A 25,595-nucleotide genomic window follows, 5' to 3' on the forward strand; every position below is an offset into this window, starting at 1 on the left:
CCGGCACGGATTTCTCGCGAGAACTTTGTCGTCATCGCGAAAACAAGGGGAGCTCCCTTGCTGGGTGGCGTGAAGCGGGCGGGAAATTCCCTGTCAATCAAGTTTTTTGCACATTTATTCATGAATAACTATTCATTATTTGTTCATTTAAAGCTATAGAATACAAGTTTGATCCATAGATGTTTATGCAAGACTACATGAATAAATTACAATTAAATACAATCAAGCATAAAATTCTAACCTGTCCCCAGTTTAAACAAAGCATTTTGATAAATATTGCGTTTGTGGAACATGAATGAAGAAACACAACTGAACAGTTTTTATCTTTATCACGGGGCAGCCACTTGTTAACACAAATTGACATCACAGTGCCAATAGGCTTTGTTAAAAAAACAGTCATGGCGTACGGTTTTTTGTCATGACAAATTTATTTTTTTTTCACTTGAGAACGTGTATTTATCCTGAATTAGTCATACGCGCTTTCAGAAGACACAAAAACAACAGTGAGAACCTTATGTAAGCCATGTTTTATTTTTTTATATATATAAAAACATACAGGTTGTTCATTACATTTTACTCAAAATGATTTTACTCTCCTCAATCATTTCTTTAAACAATAGCAGGAAATGGTCCTAACTAAGATACTTAGTCAGCATTGTAGTCATATTTTGAGGTGGATTCTATGTACATGTTGGTCCAATTTGTAAAAACATCCATTTGTAACAGTAAGAATGAGAATCTGATTAAAAATCAACTATCCAGTATGCAATTAGATGTGATGAGTTATGCAGTGCAAAAACGGTTTCAACTTTTTAAGATTTGTGGCTAAACAAAGGTGAAAAGTACACTTGTGCCTAAATAGTTTTCTTATCCAGCCATTGAAAAAAAATACATCTGCAACCGGGGAAAACATAGAATTGATCATTTTTAGTTTGAAATTAATGATCCACACTGAATTCGTGTTCAGGCTATCAATGCAATGACTCATTGCCATGCCTTCAGTATAAATAATTATGTGAAAGAAAAGGTCAAAACATCAAGTTAAGAGCAGGGACCACCCACTTCTCTTCTCCGTAATAAAACTATAGGGTGGATTCGAGATGACCTCATCTCTTTTCAGATGTTTCCCCCACAGTCACCAGAAGGGGGCAGCGCTGACTCGTCTTTCAAAGCAAATCCATGAGGTGATGTGACGTCATGTGTCACATAGTCCACTGGTTGTCCCATTAGGACTGAGGCATGATCTCACGGAGTCGGGCGCCCGTTAGCGCCAATCCAAAGCTTCCCATTCCAGTCCGCTTTCATCATTTCAGGAATATCAAATAGAACGCCATGATCACACAGGAGATTGCCACGGAAATATGAAGCCGTGTCCCGATGACTGCAGCTACAAAGAAGGATTTACAAAATGAGTTTAAATATGACGTGATATAAAACCTTTTAAAAGAGTTGGACGCCTTTCATTATTTTGTTCTGTAACCTTGGGTCACCAGACTCACAATATGAATATGAAAGGTAACAGGATAACAAGGACTACATATTGTAAGATTTCTTTGTCACAAAGGTTACGAACACTATTACGGTCTAATGATGGGCATCCAAATTAAAAGTTATGTCTTTGTTTTACTTCACAGGAACTTAAAAAAATGTTAGGTTACTGTATTCCACTGCATGAAAGCAGTGATAAAACCCAATGGAAGCACAGCTCACAAACTGAATCGCAATATTTGTTTTGACAATCTTGTTTGCGAACCGATTTATTTGTGAACAGGTTCATTTGTGTGAACCAAGGTTCGCCTGGACTCCAAGAAGCTTATGTTACATAATATTAGGATAAAGAATCAAAATAAGGCACCCCTACTGACTTGCATCATTTGTGATTTTTGTCAGTGAGTGCACCTACCTTTGTAGAAGACTCCCCATACTCCTTTCTTCTCAGACAGCAGCCAGCTGTTGAGGCGAGGAACCTTTTTGAAGTATGCACATGTGCAGATGAAGAGCAGCCCAAAAACCAGGATGCCATCGAAAGAGTATACTAAAGGAGCAGGGGTAAAAAAGAGGTAGTTTTGTTGTTTTGTTTTTTTAAGTTGACATTATCTTGCCTAGCAGTTGTCAAAGGAGGTTCAAGTACTTGAAAGCACTTCAGGGTGTTTGTGAGATATTAAAAGTGTTTCTGATCATATAAAAGCTAACAAGTTATAATCCTGTGATGAGAACTGTAGTGACTTATTTCCTAAACATTATGTGCCTTAATTTTGTTTAGTTTGATATGGATGAGTACTAGCATTAGTGACACAACTTTATAGCAGATTCTACATTTTTGCACAGGGTTGTGGATAATCATGTTGATGACAGCAAAGTAAAGATGCATTTACTTATTTGCTTTGTGCATTAGAAAGTCTCTTTTGGGGTCGAGAATGCGTTATCATCCACATTGTTGTTTTGACGTGGTCGTGTGAGTTCTAGTGAGGAAATCATTAAAGCGATTTGGACGTTTTTAATTTAACTAAAAGTAAAAGCTGCCGATAGAACAATGGCAGTGCTCAACAAGGTTTGACAAATGTTATAGTTGTACATGTAAATAAAGTAGAACACAATCACCCTTTCCTTGTCCGTTGGTCGAAGATTTAATTACCAGATTTCAAAGTAACTTCAATCAAAAATAAATCAGCGCTAACAACGGGAGGGTTTAACTTGGGTGGTCGGATGTCAATTTGAAAGCATTTGAGGTTGATAAATTTGCAGAGTTTGGGTAACTGAAGCGACAGCTCCGGGCCACGTCTACAGCTAACTTGACGTTAGCTTTCGTCAGCTAACGTATCTAGTCTACCGCTGACATTTTTTTACTCGCTTTTAAATAAATAATACTTACCATTTGTCATATTGGCAGTGGCCTTTTACCGACGTTACGTTAACCGCTAACTTATGTCCATCAAAACGCCATCGTGTGAGTTTGGGATGAAGGAAGCTAACAAACTCGACTTCGCAGTCACTTGGTTGACATTTCCGGTTTCAACCCTTCTTCTTTTTCTTTACTTGGCGTCCTATATACACAGCTGCCATCTAGTGGATTTAAGATACAGACCACCCTGTGGCGAACAAAATCTCATTTCAACTCTGCAAAATTGGCGTATCGAATTTTGCCTAATTTCCCATGACCTACCAACGTTGTTTGAATATGCCGTTGAAGACATTTCCCTTGTCACGTCTGTTTTTTAACACGCCGTCAATGACAAGCCATGATGTCACTGCTGTTGACGTATTCAGAAGTGGCAAGATTACACACAGTAAACAACGTTTCTATCTCAGTTTCAAGAAATGCATGATTTAAAAAGGATCCCCGGGTGACGCTCAAAACCGAGCTGTCTTGATTAAAAAAAATCATGAAAGATGGGACGGAATCTTCGGGAATGTCTTCTGAAAATATAGAGTTAAGACATTGTAGCGCATAATGAATGCACCCGCAGAATCGCTCCTCAAGTATGAACGTCCGGTTTTAGTTCAAAAAAGTGCTGATAAAAAATCAGCAAAGGTGAGTACACCCTCTGTTCTCAAAACATTTTATTTTTGTAAGGGCATATTTTTGTATGAACTGCCTACCTCATTATACATATGCCCCCTAAATTAGCATCAAGACGTGATTACTCAAAGCGTGTCTAATAGATTTTCATTAAAAACTGCAGCTCTTAAAATATTCCTCAAAATGAATTAATGTCCTGATGTCCTAAACCAGTGCTACTCACTGAGCCATCTTGAAAGCTACCATCCCTATCAGTCTTGGTTTCAAAGCAAATTTTAAGCAGTTGTTCCAAAATTGATTTTAAAAGTATCCGAATGTGTGATCTGGGTTCTCAATTAGGGCTTCAAAGGTGGGTTTGGCTTTCACACAGTCCCGATTTTTACCGGTTTCAGACGGTTTCCACAAACTAATGCTTTTTAATGCCATGACAGAAACATAATCTTTTTCTTCACAAATTAATAGTTAAAACTTGAAGCAGCTCATTTTGTTTTGTTTAAATGTTTTCTTTGCAAAACATTGTATGCTTTTAGTATTAAAAAATGAGCGTTAACATCGGTAATGCTATTTCTCTGTTGACAAGTTAGATATTCTTCTGGGGTTGCAGAATAAAACACAGAGATCTAAACAGATTTAATTCTAATGTTGAATAAATAAACAAATAGATAAATAAATCTTTCTTTCAAAAATGCTTTGCATTAGGCAGAAAAAATATTTCACAAGCGGTTCATTGTGGAAAAAAGTTTCTAAACCATTGTTCATGACATGAAATCTAAGATCGGGTGCAAGTTTGGACAGGATCTGATGCTAATTAAAATGAATTTGAAAGAAAAACTTTTTGCTTCAGGGACGTCAATCGAAAACCCTCAAGTCAAAACCTCAGCAGTCTGCGATCTCTTTGCTACGACCTCGTAGAACCATAACAGCCACGCTTGAAGAGATAAAGCAGAAAAATGAGAGCCTTCTCAATCTCATTTTTCCACCCAGGTACCCAATTTGCTCCTCTTTTAGCGTCACAAAACTGTTTTATTTATTTTCATCTCCCCTTGCCAGAAAATGGGAGGAGGCAAACAAAGAGTGGGTGCAGAAAGTATGCAGTGAGGCATCCACTCGATTGGATGTGGTAAATCTCGAGGAAGAATTAGACAAGAAGCTGCTGCAAACACGTGCTATGGAGACTGGAATCTGCCCTCTGAGAAGGCGCTTATACACGGAGTGCTTTGGTAAATACTCATGAAGCAGAAACCTCAGTTCGTTGTGTACCAATTGTATATCTACTTTTGTCATTCGTTAGATGAGCTGATCCGACAGGTGGTCCTCATTTGTGCCGAGCGGGGTCTCCTATTGCTGCGGGTAAGAGACGAGATCCAAATGACCATCTCTGCCTATCAGACGTTCTATGAGAGCAGTATGGTGTTTGGCATGAGGAAAGCTCTGCATGATGAACAGGACAAGGTGGCCCTAAAGGAAAGGGTAAGACAACATAACTACAAATACTTGACTCAATTATCCACTTTTAGATGTAAAACGTTTGTATTTTGTAGAGCACAGAACAAATTAGAGCAGTTATTGTTGGTAATCAGTTAATGAAGGCCATTTAGGCGGTGTGTCAAGGCCTTCGTCATTAATTAATTGTTGGGGCATAGGTATGCCATTCTCGCATGAAGGGAGTTTGCAGACTTGGATGCAGGACATGAGACACCCCCCTCTTTAGCTTAGCCGCTAGCTGATTAGCATGACATGGGCGAGTTGGATGGGATTAAAGGTTTACTAAAGGCAAAAAAAAACAACCTCGGTGCTGCTGTTGGTCAGCCCATGGGGAGGGGTCCCTGAAGTTTGACTGCTTTCAAATTTAAAATGTTCTGCGTGACTACAGTATGTTAGCGCCTTGACAGGTGTTGGTACATGACGAAAATATTTCCTGAAGGTGACGATAACGACTTGGTAAAGAACTTAGGTGTAGATAAACACACCCTATTTACCTTTATGATCAAATTAGATTTTTATTAGTTGGACAATGAATTGTTTTTCTCCAGAAGTACTAGTTTCAAATGGATTTGTGATTCAGTGGTTAAATGGTAAGTGAACAGTGATTTCTGATTTGGGGTGCAAGTCCATGCTTAATGTTTTATCTAAAATTGTTTTGACAACAATTATTTTTCAATTTCATGTACAATTAATATATTTAAAAAAATACTTCGTTACTTGCTCTCGATTAAAATTTATACTACATGTGCACAGGGCTCAGATAATGATCCAATCACAGCTCTTTTTTTTCCCCCATGAATTTGTTAATATGACATTTACAAGCTGTGATTGGTTGTTCCCTGAGCCCTAAGCACGTGATGGCATTTTTAGTTGCCAGTAATAAGCAAAGAGTATTCAAAGGTATTAACTATACATGAATTTGGATTAAAAATCAAACTTCATTGTAGACAAAACTTTATTTTTTTACTGTTGAAGTTTGGGGTTCTTTGTGAAATTTCAGCCAAAAAGCCAGAACATTTTCACGAGTAATTGACGTATTTTAAACTTTCAAAGTTTTATCAGCATTTTACTCCTCTGCTTTGTCTTTTTACGTGTCTGCTTTGTCTCTTTTTACTTGTATAGATGTCAGATTTGGAGAATTTAAAAGATGAGCTAACGGAGCAACTGGATCATCAAAAAAAGAAATGTTCGGAAGTGGAAAAAGTAGCAGCTGAAAAACAGCAAGAGCAGGAAAAGAAGTGCACGGAGGAGATTCAATCCCTCAGGAAAAGCAACCAGCAGCTCAAGGTCATGCATCACAATATTTCAACAAGAATCATAATGTCTTGTAGCTTCGTTTCCTTTTCTTCATTCTTGTATGTTCCTTTCTTTAGGTCCAACTGGAAGGGTATCTCTTGGCAAAGAAGTGAATTAACTTCATGGATGGACTTGTACCGGTGCCAAGCATCGCTAAACTTATTATTTTGAACATCTGTTTTGAGGATGTTACAATACCTTGTGAAAGTAGCTCTAAAGTTGAAAAGATGAAAGTTAATTGTCAGCATTAAGAGGACGACTAATGATTGACTGAGTTTAACACAGCGTTCAAAATTTGCAGTACTTTAATAAGGTGTTGCAATGTGAGATTTTAAGTATTAGTCAATGCATCTGTTATGAGACAGCATGCTAGCTTTTCAAAGGTCCCATACCATTTTTCTGCTGTTTATTGTATAATATGAAAGTAAAAAGGAGTCTGTGATATAGTTTGCATTTGCAATTTGAAAAATGCAAAGTTTATTTTGTGCCATTGTGACATAGATTCCTTCAGGGTGGTGCAAAAAGGGGCAATGGGACCCCACCCTGCAGTAATTTTTCCATGCTTAACACATTGCCACAGGGGGCATCATTTCAGAAAAAAATCCACCTGCAACCCCACTTATCGCAGCAAATATTTTCACAGATCATCCCCCGGCTTAACAATATTTAAGTACTTTCCACAGTGTAATATGTGCATATAAATTACGTTCGGGGCTATGGCGATTTAATTTCTTATTAATGAGTTTTATGGTACCGAGCTTTCTATTGTGCATACAGGAAGTAAAACGGCTCAATTGCTCTTACCGCGTAGCTGCCCCGCCATTTTGCAGCTCAAGCAGCGGGTCACGCTACAGGCATCCATCCATCATCCTGACCTCTCGTCCTCACAAGGGTCGCTGCTAATTAAAACTAGAATAACGGGTCCATAACAGTCGTTTTACTGACATTAAAGTGGCGTCTATGTACCGCTCTAACACGTGTCCTAGTTCATAACCTGCAGGTAAATGATTTGTTACTGACACTGACAGTCCAGCTTTTTTGAGGATGTGCTCCCAAACACAAATTTGGCCACCTCAGCATTTCTACTGTAAAACATTCTAGCTAAGAAATTAAAAGTTGCTGTTTACTTGGCCGACTCTGTGGAAAATCTCTCCTCCTCAGCTCCGTAACTAAAACAAAACCAAAAGACGTGGATGAGGTCGGCGTGTATTTTCTTTTGCACAGGAGTTGCGAATGTTCCTGTCTTGTTCCTGTCATTATAAACAAGGGTTGAGCTGCTGTGAGAGCGTAGAATAAGCAAGGAATGCTTAGAAATGCATCAATGAAGGAAGTCAACAAATACATGAAACAGTACCACATTTTAATAACACATCCAGGGAGGGTGACATTGTACAATTAAAAAAAAAAGTTAAAAATAGCTATAACAATGTTCATTTATCCACACTATTGTAACAATTGTTACTGTAGACGTTTTGGAACGTGGCGTGATCACAGAGTGAAGTGAACTTGGAAAACATAAGAATCAATGGGAAAAAAAAAAAAAAAAAAATCACCATGACCTGCTGACACAGCTGCCGGTCCTGTTGAGAATTTCTAATTTTCATTATCCATTACACACATTCAACTTTAAGAAGGAAAAGGAAGGCCTGCTGAACAAAACACATTCAACCATTTTCCCTTTCACACTCTGCAAGTCCACTTGCAGGAAACCTTGTGTACCTTGAATCAAAGACTTTTAAAAATACAAATTCATTGTTCCCCACCATACATCGGCATGACAACCAGTGTGCTTACTGCATAATAAATTAACAATAAATACAAATTTAAAAATCAATTAACAATATTAAAATATAATGGCAGGTATGAGTCTCCAGACTGAAAACTCCAACATATTTCAAAGTGTACAAATGTTAAGAAAAGGTTCAAGAGGAGGAACTAAGGGTAATACAGAGACCCAGCCTATTCATTTGTGTCCTCAGTAGTGAACATTTGTTCTAGGTCTATATCTTTTGTCTGATTTGAGCTATCCGGTTAAGTCCTAGTGTGCTCAGGAGAGGACATACTGGTCTTTCCAATGATGTCTTGTTTAGACAAAATGGACACAAATTAATAGGCTGGGTATTTAGGAGGATATAATACAGCTGACTGTACAAGGATACAAGGCTGAAACTCTATTCAAGGCAAAAACCGATATTCAAAATTAAAATATCAACATGAAACACTGGATGTGCAAAACTTCTCGACTCTTGTGAAACTTAAAAGCAAACGGACTGGTAATTGCATGCGAATGTTTGAAGATGTTTTTACTACAATACCAAAGAAATAAAGGACACTGGGAAATTCTTTTACAACTTAAAGCAATTCAGAGGACCCCACAGACAGTTATGTGTAATTCTATCCCATAATGGCTGTGAGTGGTGCTGCGATGACAACAGCAGTTTTAACAATGCAAACTCCTCTGTTACGAACTAAGTACTAGTACACTTAGTACTCTCGAGTTGGACAAAACTGGAATACTTGGACAACTACAGGATGCTAGTGAAGCAAATCTGTTCAATTGTTGACATCAGGGTGCTACTACTATGAATTAGAGAAGCACTACAAATTAGCTAGTTCAATGTTCTGACATCAGTAATAGCATTAATCACAAACCGTTTTGAGTTTTGCCTCACTGGTAATATATGCAGAAGTTGGCCTTTATCCTAACTATTACAAAAATGTAAGTACTGTATCTGCAATTGAAACATGGTCTAGAAACATGTCTTTGGGATTGAATGAGTTAAGATGGACTTGAAGCACATTGAATAAATGCTCAAACAAACAGCTTTCCGTAGTGTTCTTAGCACTGCTGTATTTCGTCATTCGATAGTTGCCCGCTTTTTTTTTTTTTTTTTAACTGTGCAAAAAGGGTACCAGGGTACATTGGACATAAGGCATGTTAAAGTTGTCTATTTCTAATATAACAAATCACAAAGTAATGTTTCCCCCAAAAATTACCTAATGAAAATGTCATGACACACCATTTAATATTGTCTGTCATTTTTTAAGGGATAGCCCTGCTATTTCCCTGGAAAATTCTGTTCCGTTTGTGCCGTGTAGACTAAATCTATTACAAAATCTATCATCGATTACTTAAGAGTTTTTTTTTCAAATTAATAAAGATTAATTCATAGCATGAATAGCACAGCTCTGAGGAAATTTAATGGACAGACTTAAATTGGACATACTTAAGCATTTAGGAAAACATATGTATATAAGAGGTAATTCGCTTAAGAGTCAACCCCAAAATTTTCTTTACAAATACTATGATTAGAGTCAGACCAAAACCTCATGACACATTTGTTCAATTCCAATTTTTTTTTAAAATGGGTACTTTTTTTTTGTGGATGTATTTTTTTTTTCCTTTTAACAAAGCATTCACCAATCAAAAGTGTTGAAATCTATTGCCAACTTTCGTGATGCAAGCTAACAGTTAAACAAACTTGCCGGTTCAGGCGTATCATGAAAAGTGATGATTTTGTTAGTGCATGTTGTATGCAGCTCCACTAACACATTATCTGAACAACATTGCGTTTGTGGAATATGACTTGAGCAGAAATATCCACTTGAAATTCTTTCCCCCATTTCAGGCAGCCAAGTTGCCACGAGCTGTCCTCTGAAAATGAAATCAAAGTTGCTCAGGCAATGATCAATCACTGCTCAGCTTGTCAATGTCACATGACCAAACTAAAAAACAAAAAATTTGAAAAAAAAAAGTGCGATGTGATTGGTCATTCCCTGAGCAACTGTGATTTCATTTTCAGAAGATAGAACAGTAACAAAATGAGGATAAAAACAAGTGTATTTTGCTGCTTAGTTCATATTTCAAACACAATAACAATCAGAATGTATATTTTGCTGCTTAATTCAAAAACACTAACATTCAGAATGTGGTTTAGACTTGTGGAGGCACATAGGACGTATCGTAAAGAAATTTTTTGAGTTGACTTCTTAAAAATGGAGAAAAAAAACAGCATAGCAATATAAATATTTGTGCTTTGATCATATCTCACAAAATTGTATAATATTGTAATACTCTTGTTCCATTTCTGCAAATATTCTCCATTCTTATCCACTCAGATCAAATCCAATCAGATAGTGATTTATGAAAACACAATGCTACAATGGGGCTTGTCATGTAAACGCAATGAGGAAAGATTTGAGTGACAAGAAGATAAATTAAGGAATACCCTCCTTCCTTTGGCAGCACTGCGAGGGGGGCACGCTCCAGTCGTACACGTACGAGAGTCGCAGCTTGACTTCCTCCTTGCAGAGCCTGCCGTCACGCTGTAGCATCTGGTGCTTCTCCAGCATGTCCTCCAGACTTTGCTTATGCGTCACCAAGTATTTATTGTTGCAACCGCGGGATTTATATTCCGTGTCAAAGCGCGTGTCGTGCGTCCGCCGAACATCCACCGGGGCCAGCCACGCTCCCAAAGACACGTCCTCGCTCTGCCATATTTTTAGGTAGCCTGCGTTAAGATGCACGTATCGTACCAGGTCGAACGAAAGGATGTAGCCGCCGCCCAGTGCGTACGGTAAGTAGTAGTCACAGAGCTCCCAAGAACTTTCCCGCCACTTCCCAGCTGTCTTGACCCGCCCTCGACCTGAGAAAAATCCCCAGTACAAGCGAGTGGGCTCTTTCCCTCGCAGCTCCTCTTTCAGAACGTCCAAGCGAGCAAATGTGTCATCATCTGCTTTGAGGACAAATTTGAAGTCCACATTGTGGTCCAGCCAGGAATACATGTGCAGCAGCTTCATAGTCAAGTTCTCATAAGAATCTTTCAAGTCAGGCAGTAGGAGCAGATCCTTGTGCCGTCCTTGTTCTACGTTGAGGTTCTGAAGGTCTTCGTTGGAAAGCCCCAGAGTTCCGACTACAAACATGGCCAGAACATCCGAGTCCCGCTTGGACAGCCATGTGCTCCGGATGATACTCCTGCGCTCAGTGTACTTGGGCCCCGTTGTGATGAGGACTACGAGAAATACCGACAGTTCTTTGGATGGGGCCGATCGGTCATGCTGCTCTGGACGGGGATGTAAAGCGCTGGCATGGGGGGCTAAGCCTGGTGGATCAGCATGACCTTGCTTCAGGGTTTCTGAGGTACATTTGGCCAAGAAGATGAGGACCACAGCAAAAGTGCACACAGAGCACAGGAAGAGCGCAGTTTTGTGGCGGCACACTAGACGAACCAAATTCATGATGCTGAAACTGGACAAAAAAAAAAAAATTGTGATTGTAATCAAAACACACAAGTTACTTCATTAAAACTGTGAGTTGAGCAGAGCAAACCTACAAACCAACACAGTAGAGCATCGTATAATTGAGGTTAGTACCCACAGATTTGAGGATTTACTAATTAACTCAATAATAATATAGAAAAATAATGTAAGGGCCCCCTTCTAAATCTTTTGAAATTGGGCTTTTTTTCCATCAGTAAAACAGAAGAGCAGCGTAGTTACGTAGCTGATAACTGATTTATTAGGCACAGAAAGGACTACGATGGTGACCTGAACTAAAAGAAATTGTTTCGTTTTATTTTGAGGATCTCAAACATGTTTCGTTAAAATGTGAAATTTACTATAATGTCATATTGAACTTTTTTTCTATGATGTAAAATGATCGTTTTATATACGACAAAATTACCTCGCGTAAAATCAATTGCTAAATGAGGATACTGTAATAATTACCTCTTGTTTTTCATGCTGTATACACATTTGACTCCGTGATCACCGATGATTAAATCAACCTTTGTCATAAGTCGAAATACTGTACTTGTTTCAGATGCAAAACAGTTACCCTTATCATTTTTAGTGAAAAATCAAATTTGATGCATGCACTAACTCGCTGTTATTATGTTTAAGACGGTAGCTGGGCAAAATTGTGATATGCAGTATTTACATTAGGAATTAGCCGCTCAGATTGTTAACGAGGACGCTAGGTCCGCATACTCTACAGAATTCCTCTTGATTCTCGAGCTTGTTTCTAGTACTAGCGCAGTTTGCATCTGCTTTATTATGCTGAGTTTGTTGGTTATTTTATTTACCTGAGCAAGCAGCAGAGTGGCCCTTTCGTGAATAGTCTAGCCACAGCAGGCCGTGCAAGCTTTGCTAACGTTGACGTTGGCTACCGAGTCCAGACGTAGTGCACATTCTGGCAACTGTCTCCACAAAAAACAAAATTGCACATGGTGCAATTGGATGAAGACAAAGGGAAACACGAAAAAATGCTAATTTGAACTTGTAGTCTGCACAGAGTCAGACGTAGATCTTGAAATAAGGGAGGCGGTGACCTACACCGGAAATGTAACCCCTGAAGGGGGGGCACGAACACATACATTTGACATATTTATTTGTAACGCGAGCAAAATTTACAATTTCATGAGGGCTACCATCCATTATCTTTTTTTTGGTTTTCATTGCAAATATACATGTATTTTAAAATTCAATTTTAGGCTGCAAATAATGATAGCTTTCTCTCCATATGACGTACGGCAGCGTCTGTGTGAGGGGCATCAATTTTACGATTAAAGGGATGCCCCACACACAGATTTCTCTCCATATGATGTACCGCAGCGAACAACACGTTAAATGAATGTCCCCACGTCAAAATGTATGGTATGGGCATCTACTCCTCTTCTGAATGGGACCTTACTATATAAAAAAAAATATATATATATAAATATTGTACACAGGTTTATATAATGATCAATTTGATTGGGTAAACGAATCTCAAATTGGATTAACACATCTCCATAAATTTATATTTAAGAAGTGACAGACGGGAAGAAGGTTTTATTTTGACATTGATAACCGGAAGTTTATTTAGCTTACTACTATGGATTGACAATTTGCTAACGTGCACTATTAGCCGGAAAAATATGACCCCGGCTTTTAAAACACTTGAATGAGTTTATCTACCTTAACCGTAAACGAGTAAGCAGTGATTTTAATGTTAGCGCTTAGCTTCGTATATCGTTACACGACGCCGGGTTTGTTTTACACCCAATACTTGTTAGCGTAGAAGGACAGTGACAAGCGATGACTGCTGGGAGAAGGAGCCGACATCCTCGGCCATGCCCACTGGCGCTCGCCATCTTTCTGCTAGTTTTTACCAAACATTTGGTCGAAACAGCCTCTGGATATGACCCCTATAAAGTCTTGGGTGTCAGCAGGAGTGCGAGCCAAGCAGAAGTCAAAAAGGCATACAAGAACCTTGCCAAAGAATGGTGAGTAATCTGCAACCCCTTTGGTGTGCGTTGCCAAATGACAGCTGAAACTATGTTCCTGTTATTCCACCGGGTCTTATTTACCGATTTCCAATTTACAATATGTGATTTTCCCCAGGCATCCAGATAAGAATAAAGACCCCATTGCTGAGGATATGTTCATCAAGATTTCAAAATCGTATGAGGTGTGTGGTATACAAGGACTGGGAAACTGCTACTTTTACTTGGTTTTTTTTGGTCAGTCAAGTAACATCTATACACGAGATGCGTCACAAAAGATGTATTCCAAATACAAATATTGCATCCTTCTCTACTATATTCTCTACTCCGTGCACAATTAAAATGATCGGTCTCTGTAATTGGTGCTTTTTTTTTTTTATTTGTGTGACAAAAATATTTGCCAAAGTAGAGGGGTGGTTCTCAAATATGGGTACAAGTACCCTTAGGGTACATGAACGCACTTTACTGAGATTTCATCAAGGTTTATGCATTTAGTGGCAGATCCAATCTAACCATTGTGCAGAATTTTGTCCAATCCTTTGATCTTTACATTAAAGGAATTTCATATCAAATGGAATGCGTCGAAAGAAGGCACCAAGAAGCTAACATTTTACCCAAATGGTGACAACATGTCAAAGTTTAACATCGACATCAACAGTTTAACTCGACCACATGGTTATCACACTACCAGGAGTGTGCTATCCCTTGGCTAATATTCCGAGAGAAAAATGACCCAAAAATGGTCAAAATACCCTTGTGGAGTATTTTGATCATCTGTTTCATATGTCTCACTGCCGCACGACACCTTAGAATTTAATACATTTTGGTGAGCCACTAACATATCAGTAGAAGGGACCACCCCCTAAAATCACAGTAGGCCTGCCAAACTGATGTCCTTCATGAAACAGAAAGTTGCCAGGTACATTAGCAATCAATACATGTTTGAATAACGCTATAGTAATACAAATTCTAATGTGGCCAATGATTTGCATGCTAAAACATAAATTTAAAACAGGAAAATCAGTAAGAAAAAAACCCCAAAGCATAAATATAATATTAAATTACATAATAAATGCCCTGAGTCACGAAAAATACAATTTTCTTTCCGGTATTTAAAGGCAGTAAAGAACTAACCCCCTTCTTAATGTTTTGCACGCAGATTTTGTCCAATGAGGAGCGAAGGGCCAACTTTGACCGCTACGGGCAGATAGATGAAAATGCACCCTTTGGACACTCACAGCGTCAACATTTCCAAAACAGCTTCTACTTTGACGATTCTTTCTTTCATTTCCCCAGGTAAAACCACATTTTTTAATATGTACGTTATGGGTGTTCCGATCAAGATTTTATGCTCCTCGTACTTCTTCCCCAAAACTGCTCATTGTCATCTCTGTTTCTTCCAGATCCAGGGATTTTGCAGACAGCAAGTACTTTCTTCACCACGCTCAGTTTAACAGTGATGTCCTTCCAGACAGCCACAAGAGGCCATACCTCATCAAAGTGACCTCTGATTGGTGCTTTGCTTGCATCCACATAGAGCCTGTGTGGAAAGAGACCGTGCAGGAACTTGAGCCACTGGGTGAGTCTAATGCTGATGCCATGGCCATGTTTTTGTCCACTTCAGCATATCTCGATGTTTGTAACGCTGCTTACCGTCATAACAACAGGATCCGTTAATATTTTCAGGTGTAAAAAGTTATTTTTCACTCCATTATTTTTCACGTTAAATGAATATCACGACTCAGCTTGTAACTTCTCAGGGAATGACACCTCGAAAACATGCAGGATACTGGCCCTTGAGGACCAGGTTTGGACACCCCTGATTTAGAACATATTGTAATGCCCTGGCAAACTGTTAAGAATAGATATAGTAGGTGGTATACTTTTAATCGCTTACTTGAACAAAACGTAAAACAAAAAGAAAAGAAAGTGCATTCAAATCCTGTCCTGTGTGAGCTAAAGCTGCAGTTCCTTTGTACTTTTCCACCAGGTGTGGGCATCGGCATTGTAGACCTGGGTTACGAGCGCCGTCTGGCCAACCAGTTGGGTGCTCACCGCGCTCCCTCCATCATTGGACTGGTGAACGGCAGAGTGACCTTCTTCCATCAGGCCATCGTCCGAGAACATCTGCGACAGTTCATTGAAGACCTTCTTCCTCAAAATTTGGTGCAAAAGGTAAAAAGAGGCTACAGAAATAGAAAATCAACTCGGGTTATTTTAGCAAATTCAACTGAGGTGATTTAGAAATACTTCCAAGTGACAATTTTGCACAATTTCTATGAAAAATGAATAAAAAAAATGGTAATGCATTCATTGTCTAAATTGTGCATATAAGTTCAATGATTTTGAGGTTTTTCCTTGGTCTCCAGATCACTGATGACAACTGTCAGCCTTTCCTGGACAGCTGGCATGTTGAAAATAAGCCCAATGTTCTTTTGCTCAACCAAGCATTCAATCCTCCCATTGTCTACAAGGTGAGGCTATTAGGATTCCTTTATTGTTTTTTTTTTCTTTGTTAAAAAAAAACCTCATTGCCTCTGATGTTCTTCCCTAATTTTGAAAAAAGTGTTTTCTTCCTTGTACTCTCTAGTTAGCAGCGTTTACCTTCAGAGACTATGTCCACTTTGGGTACGTGGACCTGGGTGACACACACAACATTCAGCTACTGCGTCAGTTCAACCTAAACTCATACTTCCCCGTCATGCTACTATTTAAAGAGGACACCAAAAATCCAGTGGACATGATCCAGGTACTTTCAAAGCATAAAATACCAAATATGCTACATTTGGGATTTTGTGTGAAATTTAAGATGAAATTAGTATGTGCTATAACATTTACAGTTAAACTTAATTTTGCCACCTGTAAACAACAGGTGTTTGATTAATGAGATAATAAATTTTTGGGTGCAGCTAGAGTCGCTATTTAAAAAGTCTACCTATGCTGTTCACAATTTGACATGATCTGAAGTGGATAGAGGAGATAGAAGTGGATAAAATGGTAGCTTATCTTCTCCTAATGAATTTTTTTCCTGCCCCTTCCTCTTTTTTTTTGTTCCAGGCTGAAGGACTGTATTCAAAGATCATGGATGTGTTTGTCTCCAACAACAAGTTCTTGCATGTTCCTAGACTGGTCAACCAGCAGGTTTTTGATGAGCTGTGTCCAGTCAAGCAGTTTCACAGACGGAGAAAGTAAGACATCGAATATGGTGTGGAAATATCAAGAAAGTGAATTAAATGAGCCATTGTTTTGCAGGTATTGCGTACTGCTGATCACCAACGACGAGCAAGCTTTTCTTCCCCGAAACAAAGCCTTCCTGGACTTTGCCACGTTCAACAGGAAAGAGGTGCTACGCTTTGTTTACGTTTACCAGCATCAGCAGCAGCCTCTCTGCCAGGCTTTGTTTCCCAACCAGGCTGTGGTCTCCCCCCAGGTATGTGTCGCACAATTTTTGGTGTGCATCAAAATCATTTATCATCAGCACCCAAATGAAAATGAATATTATTGAAAGTAAACTCAATAAAAGCACACATTTTCAAAATGTATACACTACAAGCAGAAAGATGCGCGCGGTGTTAAAATGTGGTACAATATTCAATAGAAATGAGTGTTTTTCTATGCCACTAACAGGTGGTTATTCTTGAGAGGCGGAGTCCGGCTGGCAAGGTGCAGTACCGCTCTGTGATTGGCGGTTGGAATGGCAGCGAAGAAGACAAGTCTCGCCTCCTTGAGCATCTGGAGCTCGTTCAGAAAGACCCCACCTATCTGACCTCAGATGCCACCTTGCCAGAGCTCAACAATGAGAAGGCCCCTGTACGATGCGGCACATACACTGCAGGGCGTTTTTTTTTTTTTTTTTCCCTTTTCTGATAAAATAATTTAAAACTTTTCTACTCTTTTCAGATTTTCCTAATTGTGTGGCTGAATGTTGCCTGTGATTACATTCGTCAAATATACGATGACCTTCTTTACTCAAACTGGTAAGACACATTTTTTGATAATGTCTTCAGGTTGTATCTTGTGATGAAAATAGTCAGGAGGAAACAGGAGGATGATTGAGATGACCTGCTGCAAATAGCAACTAATGCCTCCAGAAAAATGTACAATTGCCCGTGATCCCAAAACTCATTTCAAACATATCTTTATTATTACCTTTAATTAAAATAACTTGAGATGATTTGGAGGGAAAGTCAGCTTAAACATACTTACTGGATCTTGTGACTTGTGATTTCCCAGCAGGCGGATGTTGTCGTATCTATTTCCACATTCATCGTTTGGGGGCCTACATGCCATTTTGGAAAGTTCATGTTTGGACTTTTTCATATTTCTTTTGAAGCCAATTCTAAGCTTTGGACAAACAACAACTTTTTTATGTAGCTAAAAAAGAAGTCTTCCCTATAATGTGACGTGTCTTCTTTCAAGGCGAGAAATGATGCCCATCCTGTCATTGATCTTCTCGGCGCTTTTCATTCTTTTTGGTACAGTCATCATTCAGGCCTTCAGGTGAGAGAGGATGGTTTCTCCTTTGCAATTTTCCAGCTGAGTGAAGGAAAATTATTTTTGTTGACATGGAGGTTTTCATTTTGTATTCGGTTTATTATTGTTTCTCAGTGAGCCTGGTGAGACCAAACCCCGTAAAACAGCCTCAACGGAACACCCTCAAAGTACTGATGACACATCAAGTCGAGCCACGAACTCCAGGTAACCATGGTCACATACAGTATGTTGAGCACTGACACAAATAACTTCCTTTTGTCCCTGGTCCCTGCAGCCGCCCCCCCAAGAAGGATTTTGTGGAGGTCACAGAGCTGACTGACATTACATACACCAGTAACTTGGTCAAGCTGCGTCCGGGCCACATCAACGTTGTTCTGGTGCTCACTAATGCCTCAAAGAATGCTTTGTTGCGCAAATTTGCCAAGGAGGTCTTTTCTTTCTCTGGGTAAGTGGCAATGCTTTACCTGTGCAGCTCAGAAATTATAAGCATATTTTTCAAATAAAATGTCAGGTTTTAGCATTGAACTTTTGAATTTACTGCAACATAACCCTGTGATTAAGAGGGGATTATTGCGTAGAAAAATATTTTAACAACAAATTAAATTTGAAAAGAGAAACTTTGGAAAATAGTGTCAAATGGCGAGCAAATGCTTTAGTGTCCAAATATTATATGAGGAAGGGATGTGATGGAAAAAAATGCGTGTGAAACTGGCTTAAGTGGTGAAAAATTGCATTTCAATACAATGCTGATCTTGCAAATATCAACCTGGCCAAACTGAGCAGCCATGATGCCATTTTCAGTAAACTATAATTAGCAAAATGGGGCCTTTTGAGAGAGTTAAAAACAGGGGGATTTCGTTGGATAATTCATATTCCACAAACACAGCATTAATGAGAATACCATGCTGAGACTTGCTGGGTAGCATGGAACATGATTGTGAAGAAAATCTTCAATTTCCCCCTAAATTCAGATTTTGACTATAAATTGGCTGTGATTTAATGTGTTCAATTGCCAGTTAAGTTTGGAAACATTTTCCCACCGCAGGACTCAGACTATCCACTTCTCCTTCCTCAACGCTGACAAGCATCACCACTGGATGCCCTCGCTTCTCCAGTCATGCTCAGACACATCACACCACGGAAGTCATTCTGACGAGGATGAGGACTCATCAGACTACTCTGGCCACGTTTTGGCCCTGAATGGCTATAAGAAGTACTTTTGCCATTTCAGACCCGTCTTTACCGGGGACGAGCTGAGCGAGACGTCATCGTTCTCCGAGTCATCGTTCTCTTCTGAGAGCAGGAGAAAGTCTCGTTCCAGGTCTCGCTCTAGGTCAGACTCTCTGTCCCGATCCCATTCCAGGGAAGATGGGCTGAGGTCCAAGAGAGGCTCCAGTAGGGCCACAAGCATAGAAGTGCACCACAAGCTTGACCGTCTGGGACTGTGGATGGAGAGGTTAATGGAGGGTACTCTGCCTAGATGGCATGTGCCTTCCTGGCCTTCCCTCCATGCCGCCGAGAACATCCCCTCGGAGGGATAAGCTAGACATCACTAAGGTAGTGCTCACCTTTTGTGCTCCTCCTTCTTTTTGAATTTCACTGCGTAACAGTCTGCTGTTTGTGAATCTATTATTTAAAGTGTCTTTGTACCTCTCCAGAGCTGGCGTGCTGATTGTCTATTTACAGATTTTGGAATGCTTTTCTTTTTATGTTGCCCGATGATGACTTGTCAGCTTTTTTCAAATTTGTTTTGGGGAAAAGGGACGCTCCGACACAACAACTGAATCTTCTAATTACTAAGAAGCACAGTATACTGTACTGAAAAACCTTTTCCTACTAAGGTATGAGCATTTATTCCATATCAGAGAAGCGCACTCTTTATCCTCACTAGTTCAGAGCCAGTACTCTGGTGAAGTACTATTTCCCAAAAAATACTTTCTTTCCAACTATATTGACACTTTAATCTCGAACATGCCTTTTGATATAAGAAAGTAAAAAAAAAAAGGTAAGAGTATTCAAATAGGGGTTGAACAGAAATTTGAAAAAAAAATGTCTTGAAAGTTAAATACAACTGAACTTTAAAGTATTTAACCAGAAAGAGTCCTGAATTTAAAAAAAAAGACTAACTGCAAAGCTTTAACATTTAATTCAGCAATCCACCTGTACCACTAGAGTGAGCCAATGTACAACAAAATGGTACTTGTAACATCCATTGAAAGTCTCTAGTGGGAAAAAAAATTGTCACTCGTAGCACTATTATTCTACTGGTGCATTTCAATTGTACTTGTGCATGGGCAGTTTAGTACACTGGTCTGAAATTCAATGAATGCTCTGAATGTAACGGTTTCCCCTGTACTACAAGATGTAATGTGTTGTACTTTATTCAAATCATGTGTCCATGCCATTTGGCCTACTGATTTGAATTAATTAATTATGACACGTGCTTAGTCGTGTATGTAAATGACATGTGGTTAAACATGTCTGAAGGTCAACTTTAAATCAGATCTGCATGACACCTTTTCATGAGTGAACCAGAGGCAGACAGCACGTAGAAATAATTAAGCTAGTTGACGTTTTGATGCCTGAACCTTAAAAGCAGTCAATCTTTGACTTTCTTTTAAATGCATGAACCATGGAGGTGAGCTTGCATTGACAATATGGAGTTTCACCATCTTTTAGTTATATGATCAAATTTGCTGCTGAAGAAATAGTCATAGGCTTTTATGGCAATTGACAATATCAGAGTTCAAAGAGTTTATTTATTCAAATATGTGCTTATTGTTATTTTGTTCCATTCATCTAATAAATGTTTTTTAATTTACATGAGTGTGTTTCTTAATTAACACATCGTGTCATCAATTGTCAATAACTAAAACAATCTATTATGAGCAATTGACACAAGCATCCCTTTACCATAAATACATCAACCACAATAAAAAACAAGCACCTATTCATCAATTGCAGTGTAGCGTTGACAAATTTATACGGCACAATTTCACCGGACTGGCAACTGCAGTGAATGCAGTTTATGTTACAGTACATTGCAGTTTCAGTACTCGTTGGAGATGTCCAGTACTTTTTTCATGTCCAGGTCTTCAGGACCGAATGAGACTGGCAGCAGCTGGTTGACGTTCATCTTCACGTATGACTCGTCGGGCTTTGACAGGTAAACATCCCAGCTGGGCCCAAACTGAGAGACACATGATGTCATTCATCTAAGTGGTGTGATACATGCTATTTATGCTACAATCTTGGCCTGTTCTACTGAGGAGGTAAAAATTACAACAAACATCACATTTTCACAAGTGATTCATTTATTCATTTCAGCCAGGATTGGAATGGTGCTGTTTCCATTTGTCACTTGCCGAATAATTAGAAAGTAACATTCAAATAAAACTTTGATCATCCTGATTGCTCATTTGTGTATATTAACATGTTTGTCATTATCATGACCTGTGGCTGCAGTCACAGCTGGGTGCTTTGCATTTTTGTGGTAGGTTAAATTTAAGACTTATATGGTTAAGCGAGCTCCTTAGAAAAAATGCAGTCACTCCTCTACTCATATCAAAGTTGCTGTCAGGGCTTTTTTCTGTTATGTTAAATTGGCTTGATTGGACCAACATCTCTCTCATACTCTGCGATTGACCTTTGTTTTCCAAACTGTAACAACTCAAGCACAATAAGCTTGATGCTTTAAAATGGACCTAATCAGCGCACACACAGACATAAAATTAAAGATTAAAAACAAGATTAACGCAATTAAAAAACATAGCGCTCTCACTATGAATAATTGATCACAATGTTATTTTGACACCCCTACTTAAAATTTCAATAGGAAAATCTACAAACGTATCATTTCAATTTCAATGTCACAGTCAGAATAGGAGGATGAAAGAGCCACATGTGGCAGGTTGCAGGCCCCTCCCTGATCTATACTATTGGTCAATCCACATGTGTGGCTGTTATTATTGCAATTTCCGGCAAGTGCTCAGTCTGTACCTCTCTCATGAACTGCCTGCAGCCACCGCACGGAGAGATGAATTGATCACTCAAGTCACTAAACAAACAGAAAAAACAGTCATACGAGAAACCATCAGGTTAAAGTTAAACATCTCCTCTTGCGTTATACAGTCTATGCTCACTTGTTTGTCAACGGTCTGTGTTTGGCAGGGTCACAAACTGAACTGTGTTCCGAGTCATGTTTTTAAACAGCAGTAATGACACATGCTGGTACAAACGTGAATGTGCCCCCCAATCTTGGTCACTGTTAATCCTACCTGGCAATTGCAATGGCCTTGAATGCAGTGTAGCCTTCAGATACAGCTTTTGAAATGGCATTCCTCTCAGCACATATTCCCAGATTGTAACATGCATTTTCCACATTGCATCCTGTATTGGAGACATGTAAATCGATCAGAGAATATTTTTATATATTTTTGAAATATTTTATTACTTTCTTTCCCCACATATTAAGTCATTTATTCTTAATTCCTCATTCATTTTATTCTTGTTATTAATCCCCATTAACTCATTTAATCCCAAAGACATGTCTTTATGTTATTGAAAGTTTGGTCAACAGAACTAATGTAATGAATTGCTTAAGGTAATTAAGTATCTTAGTAAGAGATTACTCTAGGCAATTAAGTCCTAAAGTAAGCAGTTACTTTAAGGTTTAGTTACCTAAAGTAATAGAAACGTTTTTTAGAAGGAAAAACACTATGTTTAGTAAGGCTGTTTAAAAAACAACAACAACTTTGAAAGAAATATTAAAAAGTACCTGAGATTAAATGTGTGGATTTAGGGATCAAATGAATTTAAGTAGAAGTCAATGTCAAAATCTTCCTTACAATATGTTCGATTCAGCCACACTAGTATGAACGTGGCATTCTGATTAATATGTTTTTATTTTTTAAATCTCAAGGGGCGGCCATGTAGTTCCACTGTCACCACTTTTAACATCTCTCATTTGAAACACATCGGATTCAAATGATCACCTTGATAGCAAACTTAGTAAAAGCCTGTTTAACCATCCTGATCACTTGAATCAGGTGTGTTGACATAGGGAGACGTCAAAAACAGGCTGGATACGGCTCTCAAAAAATCAGAGTTCCCTACCCCTGATTTAAACAAATAAACACCTCCCATCAAATAGACCCTTCTGGGGGGGGGGAAAATAAAAAGAACAGGTGGTACTGTGAGATAGCTGTGTTTGACAAAACGGCCTTTGCACTCTTAGCCCTCCCCCCAAACACTTTGCCAAGCACACAAACACATGGATAGCCAAAAGCTTTGCACAGCCCCACAACACAAATTCAACTGCGGATAATGATTGAAAATTTCTGGCAGGGCGGCCTTTGCTGTCGGTGTACTGTGTCGGGTGACAAACAGGTCATGTCTGTTCACTGGAATGTTTAGCCGCATAGATAAAAATATATGGATGCTTATGACGGTGTCGAAATATCAGCACCTGCCTAAAAATCCATATTGGTCACGCTCTATTAATAAATATTACTGTTTTTTGTAATGGCATAATATTAAAAATCAAATGGATTTCAAATAAACTCCCTTGCTTAAACTAGCGATCTCATCTCAAATAACAGGAAAAACGGAAAAAAAAAAGGCAAACACATGTTGCTCAATGTTCTGTTCTTTTCCATGACCTCCTGACCCTCACCTTAACTCCACTTTCCTCCCCACCCCATTCCTGCAATACCCACCTAAAAACGCTGGTTATTTGTTCTGTATTTATTTATGCAATTTCTTTCTGCCTGTTCACATATTTTTCCCAACTTTGATTTATTACCCCTCCTCGCTTTCCTACCTAAATAGTTATGTAATCATGAGAATTCCCTCAAATGGCATCAAACTTTTGCAGGAAAAAAAAGACAAATAAAATAAATGCAAACAAAGATTACACAGACCTGGCTTTAGTCAGGTACACTACCTGTAAACACGCAGTTGTCAATGGTCAAGAGAGCTGCACCGACTCTGAATTTGCTGTAAGGGCAGTACGCTTGCTTCTTTGCCTCCTGTGAGTGGTGGATCAACTTTTTAACCATTTCCTTGCTTAGAGGTCTCGAACCCATGCCCTCAGTATGCATCGTCTCTCCCGTGTATTTGACTTGGTCCATTCTCGTTCTTCTTGTGTCAGTGCTCGCGAGTGATTTTGTCAAATGGGTGGCTGGGTTTTAAATGTAAATGAAACAGTGGCATGTGGGAATGGGGAGAGGGCCAGCCACAGCCAATCGCCTTGCGCGGCATATGTGAGGAGTGTTATTGACTGGCTTGAAACCAAACCGCACCCTCAAAACTGGTTGACTTTACAGGCAAGGTGAAACAAATGATGTAAATCAGGGGTCACTAACCTTTTGAAACTAAGAGACACTTCTTGGCTACTGATTATGCAGAGGGCTGCTAGTTTGCGACAGTTTTGATCATTTAAACATGTTACTTAAAAATCCATATTGGTCGGGGCCCCAATAGATAATCAACAATACTTTTGATTAGTTTGGTTTAGCTAGCTATCGATTAATTCTTGCACCTCTATTACCTTTAAAATGTGAATACCATCATGTTCTATGCACCCAGGCTATTTTTAACATGCCATTTATATCAAAATTGCATTTGTGGATTATTAAGCAACAAAATCAACCCGTTTTCGTTCATATCATGGGGCCACCATTTTTCCCTTTTCTGCCAACTGAAAATGGTGTCCCTCGGAGCCGTGATTGGTTGTTATCTTAGCCCTGAATGACTGTGATGCCATTTTAACTTGGCAGCAAGTGGAAAAAATGGCGACCCCATGAGATTACTTAAATACAATATTAATCATAAAACTATGTTTAGACTAATAGGTTTGCATAGGAAATATTATTGTAAAATACAAATTCAGGGGTTGGCTTCCCTTTTGTTAAATTTGTGCCAGCTTCTCTTAAAGGTTCAGAAATTAACGTTCTTACTTTTTTAGCAGAACATTCCGATAGTAAAAAAAATATATTGTAAAAAAACTTTAATCAGGCATTTTGAGCAAGAAATAAAAACATGCTAAAGATGTGTGATCCACTTGAATGAATAAAAGCAACTCAGATGCCTCTTGTTTCCCCTCAAGGGAAAAAAAAAACCTGGCTCTGCTGGGTGGCTGTATCTTTTTTTATGACTGACACTAAAAACGACTAATTCAGCAATAATTTGGCAAGAGAAAAATTGCAGTTACGTGTGGTCTCCAGCACTTGACAGCAAACGCCACCTGCTGTGTTTGGCTGCTTGCTGTTATAAGTGGAAACGCAACCTAGCAAAACAAAGCATGGGACCTTATCTTAAAAGACAAATAATTTAATTTGTGCACACACCCATTGCTAAGAGTAATTACAGTACGTGCATAATTCTATAGGTGAGGTTGTCGTACAAACAGGTTGTCTTGCAAACATTGCGACACATTGTTTTTTATTAAATCATGACTATTTGCTGAGCTTTGGAGGCGTTGAGGTCAGATTAATGCCTGTCCAGGAAACATGTGACTGTGAGAGGTCACACAC

General features: G+C 38.9%; 5 protein-coding genes across 7 annotated transcripts; 2 read left to right on the forward strand and 3 right to left on the reverse strand.

The window, feature by feature from the left end:
• Positions 1-508: 508 nt before the first annotated feature.
• On the reverse strand, positions 509-3,089 carry tmem167b (transmembrane protein 167B). Its single transcript, XM_088423408.1, has 3 exons — positions 2,873-3,089; positions 1,904-2,035; positions 509-1,387 (listed from the first exon to the last, which is right to left on the reverse strand). The coding sequence occupies exons 1-3, from the start codon at positions 2,880-2,882 to the stop codon at positions 1,305-1,307; spliced, it is 225 nt and encodes a 74-aa protein (XP_088279534.1). The 5' UTR covers positions 2,883-3,089; the 3' UTR covers positions 509-1,304.
• LOC148419061 (axonemal dynein light intermediate polypeptide 1-like) lies at positions 1,696-8,628 on the forward strand. Of its 3 annotated transcripts, XM_088423406.1 has the most exons (7): positions 3,338-3,532; positions 4,365-4,504; positions 4,571-4,740; positions 4,812-4,828; positions 4,910-4,990; positions 6,128-6,292; positions 6,379-8,628. In XM_088423406.1, exons 1-7 carry the CDS (start codon positions 3,452-3,454, stop codon positions 6,412-6,414), a joined length of 690 nt encoding a protein of 229 aa, XP_088279532.1. In that variant the 5' UTR covers positions 3,338-3,451; the 3' UTR covers positions 6,415-8,628. The 3 variants fall into 3 exon arrangements, with proteins under 3 accessions (XP_088279533.1, XP_088279532.1, XP_088279531.1); XM_088423405.1 differs by having other exon boundaries at positions 4,812-4,990; XM_088423407.1 differs by lacking the exons at positions 3,338-3,532; positions 4,365-4,504 and adding an exon at positions 1,696-2,060 and having other exon boundaries at positions 4,812-4,990.
• b3galt6 (beta-1,3-galactosyltransferase 6) lies at positions 7,641-12,628 on the reverse strand. The gene is made up of 2 exons (XM_088423404.1): positions 12,385-12,628; positions 7,641-11,549 (listed from the first exon to the last, which is right to left on the reverse strand). The coding sequence occupies exon 2, from the start codon at positions 11,537-11,539 to the stop codon at positions 10,520-10,522; it is 1,020 nt and encodes a 339-aa protein (XP_088279530.1). The 5' UTR covers positions 11,540-11,549; positions 12,385-12,628; the 3' UTR covers positions 7,641-10,519.
• A 565-nt stretch (positions 12,629-13,193) lies between these two features.
• On the forward strand, positions 13,194-20,881 carry LOC148419063 (dnaJ homolog subfamily C member 16-like). The gene is made up of 15 exons (XM_088423682.1): positions 13,194-13,566; positions 13,685-13,751; positions 14,726-14,862; positions 14,970-15,145; positions 15,557-15,741; positions 15,936-16,040; positions 16,157-16,315; positions 16,624-16,754; positions 16,819-16,996; positions 17,194-17,376; positions 17,467-17,543; positions 17,986-18,066; positions 18,175-18,264; positions 18,335-18,505; positions 19,106-20,881. The coding sequence occupies exons 1-15, from the start codon at positions 13,379-13,381 to the stop codon at positions 19,599-19,601; spliced, it is 2,424 nt and encodes an 807-aa protein (XP_088279808.1). The 5' UTR covers positions 13,194-13,378; the 3' UTR covers positions 19,602-20,881.
• cdab (cytidine deaminase b) lies at positions 20,800-24,242 on the reverse strand. Its single transcript, XM_088423683.1, has 4 exons — positions 24,005-24,242; positions 22,338-22,449; positions 22,060-22,117; positions 20,800-21,250 (listed from the first exon to the last, which is right to left on the reverse strand). The coding sequence occupies exons 1-4, from the start codon at positions 24,189-24,191 to the stop codon at positions 21,110-21,112; spliced, it is 498 nt and encodes a 165-aa protein (XP_088279809.1). The 5' UTR covers positions 24,192-24,242; the 3' UTR covers positions 20,800-21,109.
• Positions 24,243-25,595: the final 1,353 nt, after the last annotated feature.

Source organism: Hippichthys cyanospilos, chromosome 9, assembly GCF_059441005.1.
Source record: "Hippichthys cyanospilos isolate Australia breed blue-spotted pipefish chromosome 9, RoL_Hcya_1.0, whole genome shotgun sequence".
Lineage (NCBI taxonomy): Eukaryota > Metazoa > Chordata > Actinopteri > Syngnathiformes > Syngnathidae > Hippichthys > Hippichthys cyanospilos.

Coding starts and splice junctions, on each gene's coding strand:
- tmem167b (XM_088423408.1), bottom strand. Junction 1,388..1,903: donor ATGGGGAGTCTTCTACAAAG/GTAGGTGCACTC, acceptor CCTTCTTTGTAG/CTGCAGTCATCGGGACACGG.
- b3galt6 (XM_088423404.1), bottom strand. CDS start 11,539: ATGAATTTGGTTCGTCTAGTGTGCCGCCACAAAACTGCGCTCTTCCTG.
- cdab (XM_088423683.1), bottom strand. CDS start 24,191: ATGGACCAAGTCAAATACACGGGAGAGACGATGCATACTGAGGGCATG. Junction 22,450..24,004: donor TGACAACTGCGTGTTTACAG/GTAGTGTACCTG, acceptor TCTCCAATACAG/GATGCAATGTGGAAAATGCA. Junction 22,118..22,337: donor AAGGCCATTGCAATTGCCAG/GTAGGATTAACA, acceptor CTGTTTGTTTAG/TGACTTGAGTGATCAATTCA.
- LOC148419063 (XM_088423682.1), top strand. CDS start 13,379: ATGACTGCTGGGAGAAGGAGCCGACATCCTCGGCCATGCCCACTGGCG. Junction 14,863..14,969: donor TCTTTCTTTCATTTCCCCAG/GTAAAACCACAT, acceptor TGTTTCTTCCAG/ATCCAGGGATTTTGCAGACA. Junction 17,377..17,466: donor TCAACAATGAGAAGGCCCCT/GTACGATGCGGC, acceptor TACTCTTTTCAG/ATTTTCCTAATTGTGTGGCT.
- LOC148419061 (XM_088423405.1), top strand. CDS start 3,452: ATGAATGCACCCGCAGAATCGCTCCTCAAGTATGAACGTCCGGTTTTA. Junction 4,505..4,570: donor AATCTCATTTTTCCACCCAG/GTACCCAATTTG, acceptor TCCCCTTGCCAG/AAAATGGGAGGAGGCAAACA. Junction 6,293..6,378: donor AAAGCAACCAGCAGCTCAAG/GTCATGCATCAC, acceptor TCCTTTCTTTAG/GTCCAACTGGAAGGGTATCT.